Here is a 22,894-nt window from a genome sequence, read left to right on the forward strand (position 1 = left end):
CAGTACCCTGTTTAACCAAGCAAGAGGTCACTTTTTTTTTTTTTTTAATTATTATTATTATTATTTTTTGCTAAGGCTATCTCTAATACAACCTAATAATCACCATGAGAAGTAAACCAGAATTAGAAAGACAAACAAACAAACAACAAACTTAGTAGTACTTGCCCTGGCCTACTATCATTTTTTCTAAGATGTGGCCTACAAATGCAGCAAAGGCAGAAGAAAAGGAAAACATGTTTCTCCTCCCTACCAGCCTCCTCACCCAATTCCATTCCCATTACCACAATGACAGGAGCAGATTTTAGGTCTAAACTTAAAACAAATAGCAAATCACTTACCTACTTCAAGTGATGAGGACCTGGAAACAACCACTGAACTATGGTTTTACATGCCATACCATACCATGGCATGGTTTTACATGCCAATGCTATGGTTTTTATTTGTAGTTTTCCTGAAAGAAAACTCTACAACTCATCATTTACATTTTTATTTTTTTAATTATTATTTTAAGACTACATAGGCCAAGTGTGAAAAATGTCTCAAGTTAAATATAGTCCCTGACTCCTTCATAAATATTAAATTGCTGTGAGAGTGGGGAGGAGGTGTTCTTTTCCAACAAAAAAATCCTCCTAACTGGGCAAAATCTGTACTCAGAAACATGCAGGCATGACAGAATGGGAGGAGAAGGAAAAGAGTTAACAATGTGTAGTTAACAATGTGCATAACAACGTGCAAAGTGTAGTTGGCTCAGTGCATTTCCATACTAAGCTAGAGCATCTTAAAAAGAAAAAGAAAACTTAACTTCAAAGTCAATCATAGCACCACAGTTCAGAAGAACACAACATACATGAATATGCTTTTTACAGTATATGTAGTCCATTTTGAATAAAATGAAGACTAACAAAAGAACCCTTATTGAAAGGCATGGGACTTGGAAGCAGACCTTCCCTCCCTCTGACCAAATAAATTACTCTTTGCTGGCATACTGTAAGTTTTATTTTGGTCAGTAAAAGTTTTTGCAACACAGGGAGAGAGAAGTAAACATGAAGGAGTCCCACCAAGAACAATCTAGTGGTGGAGAGCTTTTCACTGCACTGACAGTTTGCTCTGTTTTTTGGCACCTGTTCTGCTGTATACCGACAGCTGTAATCTCCCTCTTCTACTGCTTCAGTTAGGACCTTCTTTTGATGTTTACTGTACTTCCTTCTTTGCACAAGACTCTCTCATAATTATTACAATATAGAGCAAAAGAAAAAAAAAATCCTGATTTTTTAATGCTTCCTGACATAAAATAATTCTGTTGTTTCTCTGTGTGTCATTTATAACTACAGAAAATAACTTATTGAAAGGATGTAAAATTAAACACATATGATTCTGATTTTGTTCAGAATGTGGTGGTATCCACAGTTACTCATCGCTAATGGATAGCCTACTGGTGGAGCTACTCTGAGGTTCTGTTTCTATACAGAACTTGACCTGACACCATTGGGTTCCTACTCAACAGTTTTCATCAATTTTCAGTTTGAGAAACATAGCTATTAAATAGCAATTTTCATAGTGCTGAAGGGGGAAGTAAGATCTCAAGATTAGTTTTGGCTAACCCTTGGAAACAGGTTTGGAAAGACCCTGGCTGAGGCACTGCTCTCAATAAATTAAAAGTAATGACTGGATCTAGTAGAAAGTTGCTTTTTTATAGCCAAATTGTATGGCTGGCTGAGACAAGTAGGTAAGTAAAAAAGAATAAGGAAGACTTTACAGTTCCATTTGCCATCATTTACTGACAAAAATACCAAGATCAGACTCATAACTATTTCTCTCCATTTTGGCTCAATAAAGCAAGTATCACTGTGTAATGGAAATCTCTTTCTTATACATAAAGAATACATACATATTGACACAGGAAAAAGAAAAGAAAAAAAAAAAAAAAAAAAAAGAAACTGCCAATGAAAGTTCTAACTCTATTTTCAGAAATGGCAGAACATTTTTCTTGTGGGACTTGGCTCACTACCCTTGGTACACTCAAGTCTGGAAATGTCACACAGAAAGAATGTAAAGCTTTGTCAATGTAAGAAAGACTAAATACCTTTGATTGAAGGACCTAAACTTTTACTTGATCATGTCAGATATTTTCCTGTCTAATAGATATACAGTAATCCCTCTACAAATGAATGACTTGAATCCTCAAGTATTACTCAAGGTCTTGGGACAAGCTAGAAGTTCAATAAAGAGTGTGGTCCTTTAAATTTACATGCTTCAGCTCCTCATACTTTCTGTGGGGAATATCAAGTACTTACTACGCTGCTTGCCATTCAAATTCTGCTGCGTTAATTCATTATATTAAACAAAACAAAACAAAACAAATCAATTATTCTTTGTAAAAGTAGAGATTTAGCTAAAGTATACAGAGAATTAAATTCACATCAAAAGGCCTACACAGTTCAAATTAATCTATTTGTAGTCCCCTCATCCTTCTCAACAACCTTTAAAATGTCACATAAAAAATATAGCCTTTACAATATTTATGTGGTCCATCAACAGACAAGTTCTCTCATCTTTTAGTTTTGCAGACATTATTTACCAATCACTAATGATTACTGAAAAAATAAAGGTGTCCATATAAGTAAAGGTTATAGGACTAGACTTATGGCACAAAAGTTTGCACCTTATAAACCACTCATCTTCAAGTCTACATTCAAAAGGTACTTATGATTTCAAAGAAATTGCAAATCAAATGATTACGCGCTACAGGAAATTAGATAAAAGAGAAAGGAACCACTTCAACTCTATAAAGAGATTCTATTCAGCTATTATATTAATAACAAAACCCCCCACATATTTTGATTGCAGATTCTGCAGGTTTAAAATGACAGGTTTTAGACTCTACTTTCGTTCAAGTGCATAGATCCACAAACCATTATAAGTCCTGCAAGGTATTGTAAAGTGTTGCAATCATTCAGTGAAGTGTTTGGACAGCTTTTTTTTTTATTTTTAAGCAGAAGAGAAACTGCACTTTTAAAAATATGTCCTCAAATATGCATCATCTTTCAGAATAAATTCAAGAAGTAGAATTAAATTTAAAATGTTTAACTTTTTTTGCTACTGAAATCAACACCAAAACTTTTGCATTTTTGAAGCCAAATGATTATTTGATTCCTTGTAATTTCAATTTTAATTTCTTTATAGTATATAATGCTGCCTGTAGGTTAACATTCTATTATATAAAATAAGCTTCGTCATTTCAGATGAGGATGAAAATCTTGGAAATATATTGTACTGCAGTGATAATGCTTTTTTTTTTTTTTTTTTTCTTTTTTTTTTTTTTGTAAAGTATGGACACAGTCCTGTATTTTTTTTTCCTAAATTTACCAGGATTAAAAAATCTGTGCATTGTACAGTTGGAAAAATCAGGGCATTAAAACAAAAAATATTTTTGATTATCTGTTACAGTAAGAATTTCTACCACAGCAACTGCATACTGCACTAACAATCAAACAAGTTCCAGTACACCTGAAGTGAGTGATTTTATATATACATATACACAAACAGACAAAATAATAAAATCAAGTTACAGGGTTTATGTACTACGTCTTCCCATATCATCCATAAATGCTTTTCAAATATATTTTGCAACGTTTTCTAAATCAGCTCACACTAAGAATTTCATATATAATTATTTTCCCTTAATAATAACTTGTAATTTTACACAAAAGGAAGCACTTTAGTGAAACACACCCACCCATGAAAAAACAGATTATTTAACATTATATCGTAATTATGGCTTGAAGCCTATATTCCTAGCAAATAGTTATACGTTAAAATATTAAATGGAAATTGTTTCAAACAATTATTTACTGGAAAGAATGCTGCAGAACCATGAGTTCAGGAAATAATTTACCTTTCTTGTCATCAAAGTACAGTGTCTGTTGAGCTGGATTTGACCACTGGAGGGAGGTGTTATCATTTTGATCGACCCTGCAGGTCAAATTTGCTGTTCCCCCTTCAACAACCGTGACATTCTGTGTAAGTGGAAACTGCCCTTGGCTACCTGAGGAGGGATGGGACGGGAGGGAAGGAGAAGGGAAGAGAAAGAGAGAGAAGAAAAAAAAAAAATAAAGGGATTAAAGTTGTAGAACCGAATTTATTGCAGCAACTTCCCACGCGTGACAGTTAGAATTCAACATGAAGTTTTTCAATCAAAGAAATATAGCACAATAAATTGAAAAACAAACAAACAAAAAACAAAAACAAAACAAAACAAACAAACAAACAAACAAAAAAAACAACAATCTCTTCTCTGTAGCGGAGAAACAGACAAATTGAGAAATAATATTACCTTTTTTTTTTTTTTTTTTTTTTTTTTTCTGTGCATGATACAAATTAGCTGCTTCAAAGGAATACTCTGCAATCTTTGTTTTCTCAGAAATACATAGAAACCCAGATGTCCATGATATGGCTCACATATAAACATATATAAAGACATATATAGATGTCTCAGTGCAGACAACATATTTCAAAGGGTCTAGAAAACATCACTGAAAAATCTACATACACTTTTTAAACAGAGGGGAGAGGGCTGCCTAGACTCCATGTTTTGTTTTATGCTTTTTGAAGAACAATCAGGATGACATTTTTCCTGTCAGGTTTGGAATGTCATTGGAGAAAAAACGTAGTATGATTCTAATACAAGATACATCCTCTGCTGAGGGAATATAACCTGATTGCATATGAAAATAGAAGAGATGGCATAGTAGCTCTCTTTCTCATCTGTGAGTCTATCCCACAGCATTATGAATCACATTAAGTGCTTGCTGAAAAGTCACTGGGAAGATTTCCAAATACCTCTACACAACACAGGAACGCTATCATCCAGGTTCTTGAATCACAAGCATTTTCAATGGCATAGTTAGACTGAAGTGCTGCTTTGTGTATTGTGAAAATAGCACACCTTGTCAAACAGTAGAACATATTCTGACAAGAATATCACAAGGGAGCAGAGTAAAAACATGGGATGTCTTTTTTTTTTTTTTTTTTTTTAACATGGGTGGGGAAAGAAAAGGTCATCAATAATAAGCAAGAAACATCATTATCTGGAGATATACTTAACTTATTCAAAGATATAATGCAAAAGACAATGCAATAGACTAAATCAAATACATGATTCTTTCTTCTCCTTTTATGCAGGTCCTATTAACACAAGAAATGCTCAAGGTTAGGAAGAGCTGCTAGCATAAGAAGTATTATGCCAAGATTGACACTCAAGTGGGATGTGTCAGGATTGAAAAAATCTTTCTACAGTCCTACAGGAGCAAACATAGACATAAATACTTTGAGGAAACTATATTTTCAATAGCCACTAATTACACCAAAAGGAAATCAAAAATCTGACATAAAACCCTAACAGAAACATCCTGTTTTACGAGCTCTCACCAAAGTTGTTCCCAGCTACATGGGAGCAGAGGCATGGCCTTCTGTGTAGAAGGCACAAAATAAAAAAGTTAAAAGACAAAGTATATTATCAAGTATACAGGTTTTCAGGTGATTAGAGTAAGGAATTACTAAATAAAGGATTAGTAACTAAACTTCTATTTGACCTGTTGTTACTGCCAAAAAAATAATAATAATAATAATAATAATTCTAGCCAGGTTTCAATACCTGTCCGTTTCCCTATGTAAAATATTTTTTATGGACTTCGGCCTGGTATATGAGTATCTACATCACAGAAACAATTGGCATTTAGGTAACCTGACACTCTTCATAAGCACCGTATTTAAAAACAACAACAACAAATCTATTCTACTGCCTAAGTGTACATAACCTGAACAAAATCTTAAATTCACTGCAGCGCTAAGGAAAGGTCATCTCAACAGAGAAATAGAAGATTCTTTGGTAATTTCAAAGAAAAACACTACCATGTCTTGGTTTAAGAAAATAAAAAATAAATAAATAAATAAAAATTAAAAATAAAGATTTCAAAATGCTAAATCTGAATAACTGGTACTGGAAAATAAAATCTAGATTGTATCATTTTTTGTATAAATATCAACTTCCTGTAGATACCTAAAGATCAAAATTTACTATGTACTAATGTTTACTATAGGATGGTATTTACTATCAACTGGATAACAAATACTGTAAATAAAAACAACGGAATACTGCAAATACCTTGGTGAATTTAAATGCTGCAAATAATAAATGCCAAAATACTTGTGACATCCTCTGTATCTGACACTTCATTAATCAAACCGTGCTTCTTGAAAACCACACATTGAAAAATGCTTGATGAGTGAAAAAATCATAAACAAGGTTGAAAAAAAAAAAAGAAAAAAGAAAGATTTGTCATTTTCTTCCATTTCTCCTCTTTCAGCTCCAGTGTGTCAAGGAACCTCACAATATTGCATAAATTGCTTATTGCTTAAATTAGAATTTTAAAAATCCAGAAAAAATGCACACAGCCTGTTATTACTTCACTAAATTACAGGCATTTTACCAAAGAAATAACCTTCTAAAGTATGTGCTGTAGATAAGAGGCTATGGGGGCTAAGATATTTTTTGTGTATAAGAAGCATTAGTCTAAGCCCAGTGCCAGAGAATAGCACAGTGAAATCTGTGATTTACATTAAACTATCTTCCATTTCTACTCTCCAATAAAAAACTATTGTAATGATTTAGGACCTTATTAACATGATTTAGGAAATCTTCCCAGGATTACCCTACATTCCCTTTTTGATATTATAATTCTTATTATGAAGGTCTCAATGTATACGCAATCTCCCACTTGCTAACTAGGGTAATGGCGCAGACTTGTTGATCAGAACAGCGGTTAGAAGGTAAACTATGCTGATTGACCACTGAAATAAAAACTGTGGGTACCTAGTTCTGAAAGAGGTCAGGAAAACGTTCTTCTTACCACTATATTGAGTGCTGATATTTTGAAAATGAGAATTAATCTAGCATGTAGAAGTCATGCCAAAGTATTTCTCCTATCCCTTATCAATACAGAAGCTACACGGATCTAGAGAAGATGCACACGGCTTCATAGAAAGCCTGCAGCGGAGAAAGAGATGCAGAGAAAACGAGCCATTAGATCTGGAAATTAGCCCAAGTGGAAGAAACAAAGCCTGCGTGGAACAGTGAAAAATAATAATAATAATAATAATAAAAAAAAACAAAAAACAGCAAGACCAAAAGAATGGATACTGCACACCTCTTAAGACCAAAAGTAAGTGATGGGAAAACTAAGACAAAAAAACTTTTATGAGATGACTTTTTTGCTTGTATCAGCACCTCACTGGGGTTATTGAAGAAGGACCTTTGGGGTTAGAGAAAAAGCTTATAAAAGCCTATAAGCAGGTACATAAACATTCTAGAAAGCATCAGCATTAGGCCATTTAACACAACATTAAAAGTTTCAGAGAAGTGTTTTTATGCCACTGAGGCTCTGATCCTGGGGGGACTGGCAATAATTTGTGGGAGAGGCCTTATTTCTGTTAAATAGGTAAGTAGCACATGCCCACGAAGCATGCAAGAGAAGCTGCCAGCCTGCGCAAGTTACTCAGTGTGATGAACTTCAACTTCCCTGACATATCCTGGAAGCACAACACAGCCCAGAGAAAGCAGTCTAGGAGGTTTCTGGAGAAAGTGGAAGATAGCTTCCTGACGCAGCTGATTAGTGAGCCTACCAGGGGTGGTGCCCCGCTAGACCTTCTCTTCACAAACAGAGAAGGACTGGTGGAGGATGTGATTGTCGGGAGCTGTCTTGGGCAGAGTGACCACGAAATGGTGGAGTTCACTATTCTTGGCGAGGCCAGGAAGGGAACCAGTAAAACCACTGTACTGGACTTTCGGAGAGCTGACTTTGGGCTGCTCAGGACACTGGTTGGTAGAGTCCCTTGGGAGGCGGTTCTGAAGGGCAGAGGGGTCCAGGAAGGCTCGGCGCTCTTCAAGAGGCAAATCCTAATGGCGCAGGAGCGGTCTGTTCCCATGTGCCCAAAGATGAGCCAGCGGGGAAGAAGACCAGCCTGGCTGAACAGAGAACTGTGGCTTGAGCTTAGGAGAAAAAAGAGGGTTTATAATCTTTGGAAAAGTGGGCAGGCCACTAGGGAGGACTATAAGGATGTAGCGAGGCTGTGCAGGGACAAAATTAGGAGGGCCAAAGCTCATCTGGAGCTCAATCTGGCTACTGCCGTTAAAGATAACAAAAAACGCTTTTATAAATACATCAACACAAAAAGGAGGACAAAGGAGAATCTCCATCCTTTACTGGATGCAGGGGGAAACTTAGTTACAAGAGATGAGGATAAGGCAGAGGTGCTCAATGCCTTCTTTGCCTCAGTCTTTAGCGGCAATACCGGTTGTTCTCTGGATTCCCAGTACCCTGAGCTGGTGGAAGGGGATGGGGAGCAGGATGTGGCCCTCACTATCCATGAAGAACTGGCTGGTGACCTGCTACGGCACTTGGATGTGCACAAGTCGATGGGGCCGGATGGGATCCACCCAAGGGTACTGAGAGAACTGGCAGAGGAGCTGGCCAAGCCACTATCCATCATTTATCAGCAGTCCTGGCTATCGGGGGAGGTCCCAGCTGACTGGCGGCTAGCAAATGTGACGCCCATCTACAAGAAGGGCCGGAGGGCTGACCCGGGGAACTACAGGCCTGTCAGTTTGACCTCAGTACCAGGGAAGCTCATGGAGCAGATCCTCTTGGGAGTCATCATGCGGCACTTGAAGGGCAAGCAGGCAATCAGGCCCAGTCAGCATGGGTTTATGGAAGGCAGGTCCTGCTTGACGAACCTGATCTCCTTCTATGACAAAGTGTCGCGCTGGGTGGACGAGGGAAAGGCTGTGGATGTGGTCTACCTTGACTTCAGCAAGGCTTTTGACACCGTCTCCCACAGCATTCTCCTCAAGAAACTGGGGCGTAATAACCCCAAGCAGAGCTACAGGCTGGGAGATGAGTGGTTGGAGAGCTGCCAGGCGGAGAAGGACCTGGGAGTGATAGTGGACAGTCGGCTGAATATGAGCCAGCAGTGTGCTCAGGTGGCCAAGAAGGCCAACGGCATCCTGGCTTGTATCAGAAATAGTGTGACCAGCAGGGCTAGGGAGGTGATCGTCCCCCTGTACTCGGCTCTGGTGAGGCCGCACCTCGAGTACTGTGTTCAGTTTTGGACCCCTCGCTACAAGAAGGACATCGAGGTGCTTGAGCAGGTCCAAAGAAGGGCGACGAAGCTGGTGAGGGGCCTGGAGAACAAGTCCTACGAGGAGCGGCTGAAGGAGCTGGGCTTATTCAGCCTGGAGAAGAGGAGGCTCAGGGGCGACCTTATCGCTCTCTACAGATACCTTAAAGGAGGCTGTAGAGAGGTGGGGGTTGGCCTGTTCTCCCACGTGCCTGGTGACAGGACGAGGGGGAATGGGCTTAAGTTGCGCCAGGGGAGTTTTAGGTTAGATGTTAGGAAGAGTTTCTTTACTGAAAGGGTTGTGAGGCATTGGAACAGGCTGCCCAGGGAGGTGGTGGAGTCCCCATCCCTGGAGGTCTTCAAAAGACGTTTAGATGTAGAGCTTAGGGATATGGTTTAGTGGGGACTGTTAGTGTTAGGTTAGAGGTTGGACTTGATGATCTTGAGGTCTCTTCCAACCTAGAAATTCTGTGATTCTGTGATTCTATGAAAAAACAAAACAAAAAGCATAGCCCTCTGCCATCAGTGAAGCAGATGAGGTATTCTCAGCCAGCTCTAGGTACCACCATTCAGCTGTGGGGACAGCAGGCTTCCACAGCAGCACGCCAGCTCATGGCTGAAGGCCACAGATTAGAATAAGAACATCATACCCCATACTACTTTATTTGGAAAACACCATCTTGTATTGGATAACTTGTTAGCACTGAAAATAAAAAAATAAAATAATAATGATAATAATAATAATAATAATAATAAACAAAACAAACAAACAAAACAAAACAAACAAACAAACAAAAAAACCCACTAATTACTCCCAGCATTGAGTATGCTGCTTCTGATCCACAGGAACCATCCCATTAAATCAAGAATGTTTGGTCATAAGCCTTCAAGAATATGGCAGGCCTTGCCAGACTGAGGGTAGTGTATTCAGATTCAAGAGGGCTGATGTGTTTAAAAGAAACACCGCTTTCATCATCGTTTAAAGACCTTGAAGTTACTACTGTGGTTCTCCAGTACGGACACTTCTTAATTTAGTCATTAAACTTTCTTAACTTCTTCCATAAGCCTGGGCGTAGAGGTTGAACAAGACAATGTCCTTTAGCAAAAACATTCCACCTTTAAGAAATCTAGCACTGGAAATCTCAGGGGTACTGTTAGTAACATATTTCAGCGAGTAACAGTCATTATGGTTTAAATGAGAAAACAGTATTTTTCTGCTAGTCGGAATTTGTCTCACTGCAATACCTAGCATCCATGGGTTCTTGTTATATCTTCTTCCCTGCTCTGAAGAGCCCTCTATTATCAAATTTCTCTTTCCTTCGTCACTACTTAGAGACTGTGATCATATCATCCATTAACCTACTCTTTGATAAGCTAAATAAATTGAGCTCCTACGTCTTGCTGTAGAAATCACATTTTTCTAATCCTTTAATTAGTCCATGGCTCTTCTCTGTGCCCTCTTCAATTTTTAATCTTTTTTTCTGAAGTGTGGATCCCAGACCTGGAGACCCCAGTACGACATTCACAGAAGCAACAAATACAAAGGTGACACCACTTCTGTACCAACACTTCATGGGCTTGTCTGTGTACCTACATGAGTCCCCTTTGCCCCGGTGTCAGCCCAGGGCCCATGTTTGCATGTTTGACTGCCTTTCTCCCTTGACACTGTTTTACTGTTGGTTTGTTGTTGTTGTTGTTGTTGTTGTTTTTCCCAGATACTGCTCCCCATTCTGTTTCTACCACCTCCTTCCACAGTTCTTAGATGTACATTCTTATGCTTCACCACGCTGAAACATGCATCTCTGAGCCCAGTGACCTGTGCTCTTCATTATTTCATATATCCACAGTTGCTGTGGCATTGGCAAACTTTACTGGCAACAATTTTGTTTCCTAGGGTGTTTCTAAAAAAAAAGACCTGAAAAACTTCTATGTAGTACAGTACCAACTGCTTTTCCCTGTGAGGCAAATGCACAGAAATGTGACTGTTCAATGGAGAATTCCTATTTATCGTTAGATTTTCATCATGTATATATATATATATTTTCCAAACAGTTCTAGTCTGCTTAATGCTTACAAGGTTGGTTTTGAATGAGTTTTGGTTAGTAATCAAGATGTCATGCTATTTCAAGTCAAATGTCTTATGGCAGTCAAAACATTTTAAAGATTATTATGGTTACCTTTTTCCAGACATAACTGTAATTTATGAAATCATGTATTAAATTTGTCCAATATTGATAAATATATTCAAAAGCATATTGAAAATAATTCATTTTTTTATTGAAGCTGTGTTGTAAAACAGAACATGATAGAATTTTCTGTTAAGGTGGAAAATCTAGTTGCAAACTAATGTTCATGTTTCCTTTAATGCTGGTGATGGCAGCGAGACAAATCCCATGAAACTAACTGAAATCTGAGATTTCAAAACCTGATTTACATTCCTAAATCTACCATTGACATGACCTCAGGCAACCTATTTTAAATATGCCTTGCCACCCAATCTAAATAAAAACAAATATTGATGCTTATTCAACTTGCAAAAATATTCCAATTAAAAAGGAACAAAAGTTTTTTGTTGTTGTTGTTGTTTTTTGTTTGTTTTTAATAAGTGTATTTGCACTTTCATCTAATTTCATCTCATACTGTTGCTAATATGGAAAAATCTACTTACAGGGAACAGAGTTTTTAAAAATAAATTAACTTTACAATGCTTGCATTTTAATGTACAGATTAAAATTTGTAGTACTTTGTTCCATATATTGTTGAAATCTCACATAACTTCTGTTTTGTGTTTACATACTGTTAAATAAAACTTCTATAATCATCTTTATTCTATGAATGATTTGAAATCATTTCAACTCCCCCATCAAAACATAACTCCTTTCTATGGGGAGAAGTCCCTGTAAAATATGAAAGATGATTTTAAAAACAAATATCTTTATTTCTGGATTAATTAATTAAAATATTTGATGTGAAAATTCTGGACAGGACCAAGAGGTAAAATTAAAAAAAAAAAAAAAAAAAAAAAAGAGAGTGGATTCCTAAGAATATTAAGACAAATTCCAAATCTCAGGTATGAATCCAAAACTGTCTATATCTCTTGAACTTCTAAGTTGGACTCAGTAATGTCACAAATATAAAGTCTTGCATTATGTTTACTTTATCTTGTTGAAAAAACAAAAGCGATGATAGCAGTAAGAAAACCATATTCATATTAATAGCAAAAAATACTGAACTAAAATACTATTTACTCCAGCAAAATGCCTGCATGTTCACACACATGAGAAGAAAGGAATAAAGAATGCAGCATATGACTTAATAATTAATTACACAGTAAATTTCAACCTCCAGTGGAAAACCTCTAAGCACTTCCCACACTACTCATCAGTGCATTAAGCATTTCCCAGATACACTGACTTTTTTTGCTAGCTGAACAAACCACAAGTTTTCACTTGCCTCTTGCCAGATGGCCCATCCATTCCCGGAACAACCTGGCAGCCCTTCTCTTTCTTGAGCACACACAGTCAGGATGTGATTCCACCCCAGGAATCAGCACTACACCATGCAATGGCAACAGTCATTCCTTATTTCAGGTTAAAGGTATAGAAAAGATATTGGTACTTGTACTAGGAATAAGTACTGAGACTTGCTTTGTGAGATGCACACACACAAAAAAAAACTTGTAATCATATGGGATTATTTGATGATAATGGCACTCCAGGCTGGTAAAGGCCAGGGCTCTCTTGCAAGTAGGCACCCACAGGTGGATCCAGGGTTTTACTGCCTGCCAGATTTTAGCGGATGTAGAAGAAATCATGAGGCTGATCAATGCCAGGAATATGGAAGTTATCCCCGTTTATCTGAAGAAATTGAAGGTGGGAGTCGTGTATAAACTCAGGTGAGATAAGATGGAGCAGGGTAGGCTTGAGTGAACACCATCCTTCACGTAAATTTTATTTTGGACCGATCAGAAATCCCTCTTCAAATACTACATACTGAGTATTAACAGGGCATTATCTCTATAGACATCTAGGAAATACAGGACATGTAAATTATACATATATTTATGAACTCAGCTTTTCAGATAAATTCAGTGCATTTTAGTTTTTGCTTTATCACTAACTAAGCTGACTGAAGTAATGGAATTACTGCAAAAGAGACACCTTGATATCACTGTCACCATGCTGTATTCCAGTCTCTCTTCTCATAATAGGAAGCTTTGTTAGCAAAATTACTGTGCCTAGATGGAGCTGTAGTTAAATACATTCTAGCACAGGTTACTTTTGCAGTTCTGTGTGGAGAACCACTACTGCTTTCTAGTAGAATTGACAGGTTTGTATCTCATTAGCCACAAGCTGTTTCCAGTCAAGAAAGGAAGAAAGGCTTTTTTTTATTATTATTATTATTATTTTTTATTTTTATTTTTCTATCCCAAAATCATGGCTTATCTGCTTTTACAGATTTTAAAACTGATTTTATCTCAGTATGTGACAAGACCATGGGTGGCAGAATAATTACCATTATTTGGTCCAGTTTGGAAACATTTGTCTTGTGAGTTCATCTCACGCTTATTTGTTTATGTTTTGGGGTGGGTTTTTTTTGTACCTTTTGCAATTAAAATGAAAGCTCTTTAATGAGTTCAACACTTCAGTTTGATGGTTAGGTTATATACTCTAATCAATTTACCAGGCTAATTATAAATGTGATTTGGTGGCTATAAACATCGAGAAAACAGATTTATCTCTTTAATTCTGTTTCTGCAGAGGTCTGTTTTTGTAAGAAAAATTATGTTATAAATTATGAGCTTCACCGTATCAGTAAAGCATGCTTTGCCTACTCCTTTCACTATTTGTCAGAAGGCCCTAAAAAGAAACATGTTTGGAAATAGAGGAGGGAGAGCAAAGAGGTGACAGCAGTAAGTTAGCAACCTTCTGGCCCACTGACTTCAGCTCCTCCTGCAAACCTAGCTGCCCATCGGCTCAGTGAGGCAAATCAAGTTTATCATCACATGTGAGGGGAAAAATAAACCTTGTAGTTCTATTCATTTTCACCCAGCCAGCCTATAGCACAGATTAAGTATGAAAAACATTCATCTTTGTCTTTGACTAGGTTAAATGGCTTTTCCTAATTTGTTGTCTTAAGTAGTGCTAATTTAGTCCCACGTCTGGATTGCTTGTTTATTTTAGAGTTGATGCCTAGAAAGAGTGTCCTGTAAATTGTTTGCTCACTGAAGAAACAGTGTTTAAAAAAAGAAACAAAACAAAGAGGATGAAAAAAGTGTGCGCTCTGGTAGCTATGACATGCTCCAGTAACAAAACCACTTGCAGAGAAAATCAGAGTTAATGAGAACACTGCAGAAACTTACTATGCAACAGGAGGGTTAGGAAAGAGAGAAGAAACAATTCGGGGGAGAAAAAAAAAAAAAAAAAAAAAAAAAAAAAAAAAGTTACCCCCAGACTGTGCATTCGAGGTTGTTGAGCTTTCTCAAATGTTTAAGCAATTACTAAAATATTCCAGAGGACAAGAGCACACTGGGATAGCCACTGATTTCAGACTATAAAAGTTATGTTACACACAGCGATAAACAAGCCTTTGTTACTTCTTGCACTCCTGATGTTTCAGGTATATGTTTCTACAACAGCAGCTAACTCGAGATATAATTGATTCAGTTTCCATTACAGTGAAACAGATTGCAGATATAAATGTGAGAAAATTACATATTTAAGTATTTAAGTACAATTATTCCATAAAGATAAACAGGAAAAAGTAAGAGAGAGACAGTGAAACAAAAAGCATACACACAGACAGTGCTGTTTCCTAGGAACCTTGCATAAACATCTAGTATTTTTTAACTCTCCTCAGATTATTGCCATGGCATTCTTTGCTTATGGAGAAGAATAACTAGTGTTTTTTATTTTTTGAAAAGGGAAAAAGGCATTTCCCTCCATCACTCCAAATTACTGATGGAAGTTACAAAACCCAAAATAATTAAAGTGAACTTCATCTTCCCATGACTGTGGCAGCACACTACTGAAACTTCTGCTTCTCATAAGTGCAAATGTGGCTTAAAGCTTTGTGTTGTTTTCTGCTTTGAAGAGCTATGCACAGCTCTTTGTGCCTCTGCAAACTGTAAAGTCCTTCTCTAAAAGCAGATAGGTACCCAGTTCTAACGGAAAGAATAAGGAACTAGGTACTTCATTTCTTTGAGGATCTGGGCCATGCTGTCTTCACATTTCGGTTCTGAACGTGTAAAATGAGAATAATGGCACTTTCTTGCTTCACATCAATGTTCCATGAAGAAAATGTACAAACAAAAATTATGCAGAACCCAGATAACAGGGTGATGGAAGAAACACAGGTAGCTACTACGATGGTGACAAATATACCACCTACGCATTCAACTCTATCAAATCTACCACTAGCTACAATTTCAGAACTTACTGTGTACTTTCCTCTCCCCACGGCTAGGAATTTCATCATGCTGACTAGTACTTCTCCCAGTTAACACACCAAAATGGTACAGAAGTCTGTCTAGGACTTTTGTTGGTATCAAGCATTATCAACTTCACATCCATTATTTACACGGTCACTCAGACTTGGTACCCAAATACCTCCTGTTACAATTGTAACTCATCTGTTTAATTTTCTCTGAGTAACAAATGAAATGAAGTTCTGGACATTAAATAATAATAATAATAATAATAATTGAGCTGTAAAGATGTGACCTGCCATACTTGTAAGGACCGACCAACAACCACTCTGTACAGGGTTATTGGGGTGCCTTCCTCTTGCACAAGCAGCCAGATAGCAAAGCCAAGGACTTTGCCTTTGCATGATGAACAGGTTCTGCCGCCTAAAGACAGGTTCAGCACACAGGTACAACAGAACTGGAGCCAGGGCTCAGTGTTTTTCAGAAACAACAGAATATTTAAAGGGCTTTATGGATGAAGTGAAATCCATATTTGGAAATGTAAAGCTTGCCAGCATAGTAAAATCATAAGCAAAGTAAGATCATAAGCTAATGATGCCATTTCTACAATGACCAATGAAACTAATATAGATTAGAAATTTATCAAAATATATTTTCAGTAGGAATATATACAAAATTCTAGCAATATTAGCCCAACTCAAAAAAGCAGCTTCTGCAGAGAATGGAGGAAAGCTTCTATCTCATTCAGTTTAGGCTTCCCTCCCGCCCCCCAAAAAAAAAAAAAAAATCATGCATGTAAAACAGTGGCCAAGGAGTCTGTACAACTCATCTTTGCTATGTTGCAGCTTCATATTTCTGTTTTGTATTTTCAGCTTCAAGAGTGGTTAATCCAGCCACTTCTCAAGAGCGCTAGCTCAATACCATGATTTGGGGTCCTCTGTCAAAAATTAACTACCATACTGCAACATACCATCTGGAGACAGCATTCACGCTGCAGCCTACACGTTGCTTTCTGTCTTCTAAGTAGTTGATTCCCAACAAATACATAGTTAAAAGGATAAATTTCTTTGCTTTGGATACTCTTGCATTGTGGAAAGTCTCTGCAGAAGGAAAGCCAGGCAAAATGAGTAAGTGGCAATTTAAAGTAAAAGCTCCAATTCCGTTATGTGGCTATTTTTTCTTACGCAAGATGGTATACAAGATTTTATCTTTATACAAGATTCTTATTTTGAAATGCTCCTGTCACAATGTTGCTCAAAGAACAAGCTCTGAGGGGGGAAGGAGGGAGGAAGCAATCAATCCCATTTTAGATTGACTGGTTACATTTTATCTGGCCAGCAATGGTGCATATGCAGCGATATCATGAAAAGATTTGAATAAACTGGGAATGTTCATTTATGCATTTTTATGAAATACAGTGTTCAAGTAACATCAGTCTTTTGGGTATTTCCTTACCAGAATGACAGAGCACTTTATTCTGCACTGTGCCAGTGACTTGATTAATAGCCAGGTGGCAGAACTGTTGTGAACAGCCTCCATTTTTGGCACACACAGGAGCCTCACACCACCGTACAGGACCTCACACTGCCTACTCATACTGGAGGCAGCAGAGAGTGGTCAGCAAACTGGAAAGCCGGAACAGCTACTCAGGTTCAGAGTAAAGTCTCCAAGTGGGATATTTTTTTTTTGGGGAAAAAAAAAAAAAAAAAAAAAAAAAAAAAAAAAAAAAAAAAAACTAGGTGTGGGAGGAAAACAGTCTGAATAGTTTACCCAAAGGACTACAGAAGAAAGAGGACTTAACATTGCTGATTTTTCTAAGGTGACTGTAACAGAACCAGGGCTGCCTACACCCAGCATCCTATCAGTGAGCTAGCAATTCTGAAGAGTGTAAGCCAAAAACGTTTTCTGAGACCAACATTATTCTGATATGCAACAGGACAATAGGAAAACTGTCTGAGCCTAAACATCACGGGAAGACATATACCAATAATGTAAAAAAAAAATGTAAAAGATGCAGCTACATGTACTATCTGACTTTACATTGGAAGTTCTTTAGATATATTGAACAACAGCCATGCAAATGTTTTGTAATTATAAAATACTGTAAATTAAAACATCATGCCGGTGTAATTTGAATCCAATGTGTTAATGAATGATCCACTAGTGAGTAGAACTTATAAAACTTCTTATAAACTTATAAACTTACAAAAGAACTTACAAAAGTTCTAAGACTGACTGCAATTAAATGCAGTGTAAAGCACAGCATTTTCACACATTTTCCATCCAGTCTCCATGTGATAAATCATTGCAAGCCACAGATGTTTGTCACTTTCTTCAAATGACTCAGTAGTTGACCCTCTTGAAGCCCACTGCACTTACACCAGTGCAAAACAAAGAAAAAAAAAAAAATCAAAATGAATACAACTGTGCTGATGCACTCCAGCCTGGCACAGCACGGTTACAGTTCTGGGAAATAGTCACAAGGCCTGAACGAGCATTTGGTGTGAGACATTTTCTTCTCAGTTCCTCAAAATTCCCAGAAATTGCAGATAAGCATCCAAAGGCTTACATGGTTATCAGAACTTAATTCAAAACCTATCTATTGTTTAACAGGCATTATTATTATTATTATTATTATTTTAAAAAAAGAAACCAGGAATTACTTAAGATGAGAGAAATGTGGGTCTATAAATATATTTTCCTAGTCTAACAACAAACTTTTCCATATCTAGAAAGGAAATACTCAAAAAAAAAGTGTCCTGAAGCAATGCACAAAGTTTAAGGCAATACACTGACCATCCCTTTTTCAAGCACATGGAATCCAGAAGCAGTTTCACAGGTAAGTAAGGGGGTGAGAAAGAATGAAATTACCAACCATGGTTCTACATAAATTATTAATAGGGTATCTGATCTTCCTCAAGGAAGGAATTACCAGAAAGAGGAAAAAGACACACAACTTTTTAAGAATGACAAAATAAATAAATAAATAAATATTACAGTCTCAAAAAAGCCATTTCTCTATCCTGAATGCCATTTGAAAGGTTGATAATCAAAACCAGCAGATGTCTATCTCTCCCCTTGTAACAAAAGTAGGCAAACAGCTAAGAAATGAGAAAACTACAGCCATAGTCAGATACACTCACAAAAACAATACAAAATCACTCAATCCTAGACTGAGTTTATCAACCCAGAACAGCATTCTGAGAAACAGCTATTTAGATGCTCCAGGATTAGTATGAAGATTCAGCCTATTTAGAATACTGCAAGTGGTGGAGATTCCTCATCACCACCCTTACCTCCACCCCTTTATTTTGTCTATTTTTATAAGAAGGGAACTTTCTATACAAAGCTTCAGTATGGAGCACATGTCGAATAACAGCTAATGCACTGAAATAGCAAATGAATCATTTGCATAGGCTTGTTAAATCAGATCTACGGGTTTTCTGTTTAATCCTACATGTGTCATCTATTCTGTGAATTGAGAATTTATTTAAGTTATTACTTGTTAATAAGCTGCCACTGCCTGGTCAAACTGTCTACTGGATGTTTGCAACCGTTGTCAGATTTTAGAGGTTGAACTCACATTATTCAAACTTCCTTACACCTTGGAGTGCCTAACAACATCTCAGGTGAGCGTCTGTCCACAGGCAGCATGTATTAGCCTTTCATTCAAGTCAGATATTCAGCTGATCTGCTTGCAGAACCTGTGCTGACCTCACAGATAATTCAGTAGCCTAATCATAGCTTCTCCCACAGCTCTACCCTGTTAAAATCTTGGCTTGAAATACTCTGGGGATACATTAAAGCTTCTAACCTTAATATTGGGTTGAAGATATTTTTGTTGGATAAAGTAATGCTTAAGGAAGGCTGTAGGAATTCAGAAATAATTCAGGACATTGCTTTGGCTAAAGGAAAAGTAGAGATAGATTAAAACATCAGAAATAACAAATTGTCCCAAAGTGTAAAAAGCATTTTTCTTCAGAAAAGTCAAAATACTTTACTTTTAAGTTTTCTAGATTAAACATTCCAGTGAAAGAGAATTACACAACAATAACAAACAAACAAGACCACCAACCAAAACAACAACAACAACAACAAACTGAAATCAGGAGATCTGGTTCAACTTTTTCCTCATTTTGTCATGATCCCTCTAATCATTTCCTTGTTCCCATCTATGAAATGTTTCAAATCTACTGGAAAAAAATGGTCTTCAACTACTGAGGCACCAAAACAGAAAAAGAAGTATTCTTGCATCTCCCTAGAAATTGTTTTCCCTTCTCTCTTCATCTTTAAAATAGACCCTGGAGCTTGAAATCCAACATTCAGGTAGTCCATCTGGCAAGGACATTTTTGTCCAGCTGCCTATCTACTTTCTGTAGCTGTACTTTCAGCTTTGTCTTAACACCTCCTGAAATTTCATCCAGGAGATGCTAAGACAGCAGAAGATGCAGGTACACAAGTCAGCTCCAAATAGCGCTGTACTTTGAATGTGTTTGTAACCTCAGAGGGTACTGTGGAATCCCTGAATACAAAGATACAGATCCCCCAAAATGTAACATCACCGAATTGCTCAGCCTTATTCATATGTGCCCCCGCAAAAGCTCACTTAGCACGTCAAACCTTCTGTGTTGAAACAGCAGCTGGAATTTTCCACTGTATAAAACAGCCAAGAAAAGTGAAAATGAAGAGTTTTAGGTTTGTCTTACTACATGTCCACACAATATTTTTTATTCTTGTTAAAATATAGAAACAGCACATATCAGATGTGTTTGCAGATATACACACAAAGAAACAGGAGGGGGGAGCAAAGAAGAACAGTGATAGAGACATCAATAAAAAACATTTTTTTTTTTTCCCTGTGAACTTACCTCCTTTCTACTTCAGACTGTACATTTGAATTACAATTGAACAGTGCATTTAAAACAAACTTACTTTTTTTTTTTTTTTTAAATCTGAACAAAAGTACCAATCGTTGCGTTAGTACATCAAATAACTCCTTGCTACCCTGACTTCAGTTTTCAGTGATCTGTTCAGTTTGCTTCAGATTACACATAATCCTCAAATACAAATACAGAAAAAGCAAAGGTAGAAAAATCAGATTTTGATCAGAGATGGTAAATGCAACGTTATACTTGCCTGTTGTAATCACCAAAACTCTGGTAGTAATGCATCTCAGTAAAATATTCTAGTAAACAGGAATTGACGCCAACTTAGACGCTTAAGTTGTGTAAACGTAACGCAATGTGGACAAATAAAACTTCCAAGAGAATTCCTTTAATAACACACATTTTCTATAAAATATATTGGGGTGGGGAATAAAAAGCAGTACTATCTTAAAAGCAGGGAAGTATGCGGTTTTGGTCTGAACTGGCGCTCCCTTAATGACTTTCTGTTGATCAATACATACAAGCATCACAGCTAACTGGGAACATTCCCTGCAAAAGCAGCTCTGCTTCTCACAGAACAAAAGCCTGAATGATTACTACAAGGTTTTCCTCTTGCGATTCCCTGTACATTCAGGGAGTTTTCATTACTGGTGATTTCAACCATCACGTCAATATTTACCTCCTTTCCTGCTTGACTCTCTTTGTAGCAGAGACTAGATGTCTGAAATACAGCTCTGCTAAAGCCAATGAAATAATAGTTTCAAAACTTAGTACTTCATTTACTTTCCTCTTTCAGTTTATAAAATAAAATAACACCAAATATTCCATCCTGAGAGTGCCTGTTTTATACAGTTCTAGTAACCCTTTTGAGGGTGGCACCATACTATGAACTACAAAATTACCCAGGCCTACATTTGCAGGTTCCGGAAGCCAGGCTAGGTCACTTGAATTAAGGAGATGAAAGGCAATTTACACCTAGTGTATACGGGACATATTCCTTTGTCCTACACACTTGTTGCTTCAACACTTGCTCTTTTTCTGTGTTCTATATCAGTCACAGTGAGTGGCTGATTCCCTTCCAACACCACCATTTGTGTTTCAGAAAGATGAAGAAGGCTTCTTGTGGTGCAAGCTGCTGAGTGAAGGGAATCTTTTCTCAAGTGACTAAGGCTTTTGTCAAATTTCATCTGGGAACCCGGGGGATTTGCTTCTAGTAGAAGATACAGGAAGATCAGGATTGCATCCTGCTACTCTTTCCTGTACCTGGTCCCTAACAAGCCTTGTATGCTGATCAGTTGTAGATGCGACTCTAATTCTGCACAATTTAGATATCATTTTATGTAAAACTACACAAGACTTTGGTGTACTTTGAAATAAATCACTTACTCTACTGACTTTCTTATTTCTTCCCTACGGTCTATGAAATATCTATTGATATGGCAGCACTGATCTGCAGCAATTCTCCCCGCTGACTTCATCCAGCAAGCTGCTCATGAATCTAGCAGATGTTTCAGTTGTCTAGGCCAATGGAAACCTTATGGACCCTTTTTTCTTCATCTCCTCCCAGGAGCAAATGTTAGTACAGCGGATATCTGGATGCGTGCCATGTAGCAACAGAGAAAGGAAAAAGCTGCTGTGGCTTCTCTAAGCATGGTGCTGTATACTGATGGTAATTTTTTTTCTGGTATTCTCTAAGAGGGTTATTTACAGATGCCACACTCCTTATATATAGCCAAACGCTAAATCTGATTTGCTTATTTATTTTTAATATACACCTTGACTTCCCCTGTTGTGTTATTGAGTCTCAAATTATTAAACAGATTTAAGAAAAATATGTTCTTGTGTTATACATTTCTTTCTGCCAATACAAATTTAGAAGCGCCACATGGTAGTGCAAGCTGCATTCGGCATTGTGCCCCTTATAGATTGTAAAGACTATCTCAAGGAAATTGTTAAGGGGATTTAGGTATAGAAAGAATGTCACTTTTTTAATTTAAAATAGATTAATTACAAGGAAGTGATATGTCTGAATTCTCTAGCTGCCTTCAAAAATAGCTACATGGAAAATCTTTTATTTGCTATTATCACTTGACCTTGCTTTCACAGTAGATGCAAGGCACACTCTCTTATTCAAAGTCTCTAAAGTTTTTATTCCAGAATCTGTTTCTTTTTCATCGTGACCTTTGGATCGCTTTCATTTGTGAGAACTTAACATAGGGTCTCGGATTTCCAGTGTTCTTTGAATAAAAAGCTTTAACCTGGGTATCATGTTTGTCTGAAGTTCTTGTCCTTAGTGTTCTTAAAGGTAATGAGTTGGCTTAACAAAAGGAATCAGCAGAAAAACATGTATTTTTAGATACAGGCATTTGTTAACACACTGTGCACGAGCCGTTAAATTCTGACTCCT

At 37.2% G+C, this 22,894-nt stretch overlaps 1 protein-coding gene across 5 annotated transcripts in view; it reads right to left on the reverse strand.

The window, feature by feature from the left end:
* CADM2 (cell adhesion molecule 2) overlaps positions 1–22,894 on the reverse strand; it is a 674,480-nt gene that overhangs the window by 186,254 nt on the left and 465,332 nt on the right. For all 5 annotated transcript variants that reach the window (XM_035315331.1, XM_035315333.1, XM_035315330.1 and 2 more), the window contains one exon: positions 3,896–4,045. In XM_035315331.1, the coding sequence (XP_035171222.1) occupies positions 3,896–4,045 (150 nt within the window). The remainder of the gene's footprint in view (positions 1–3,895; positions 4,046–22,894) is intronic.

This window comes from Oxyura jamaicensis, chromosome 1, assembly GCF_011077185.1.
Source record: "Oxyura jamaicensis isolate SHBP4307 breed ruddy duck chromosome 1, BPBGC_Ojam_1.0, whole genome shotgun sequence".
Classification (NCBI taxonomy): domain Eukaryota; kingdom Metazoa; phylum Chordata; class Aves; order Anseriformes; family Anatidae; genus Oxyura; species Oxyura jamaicensis.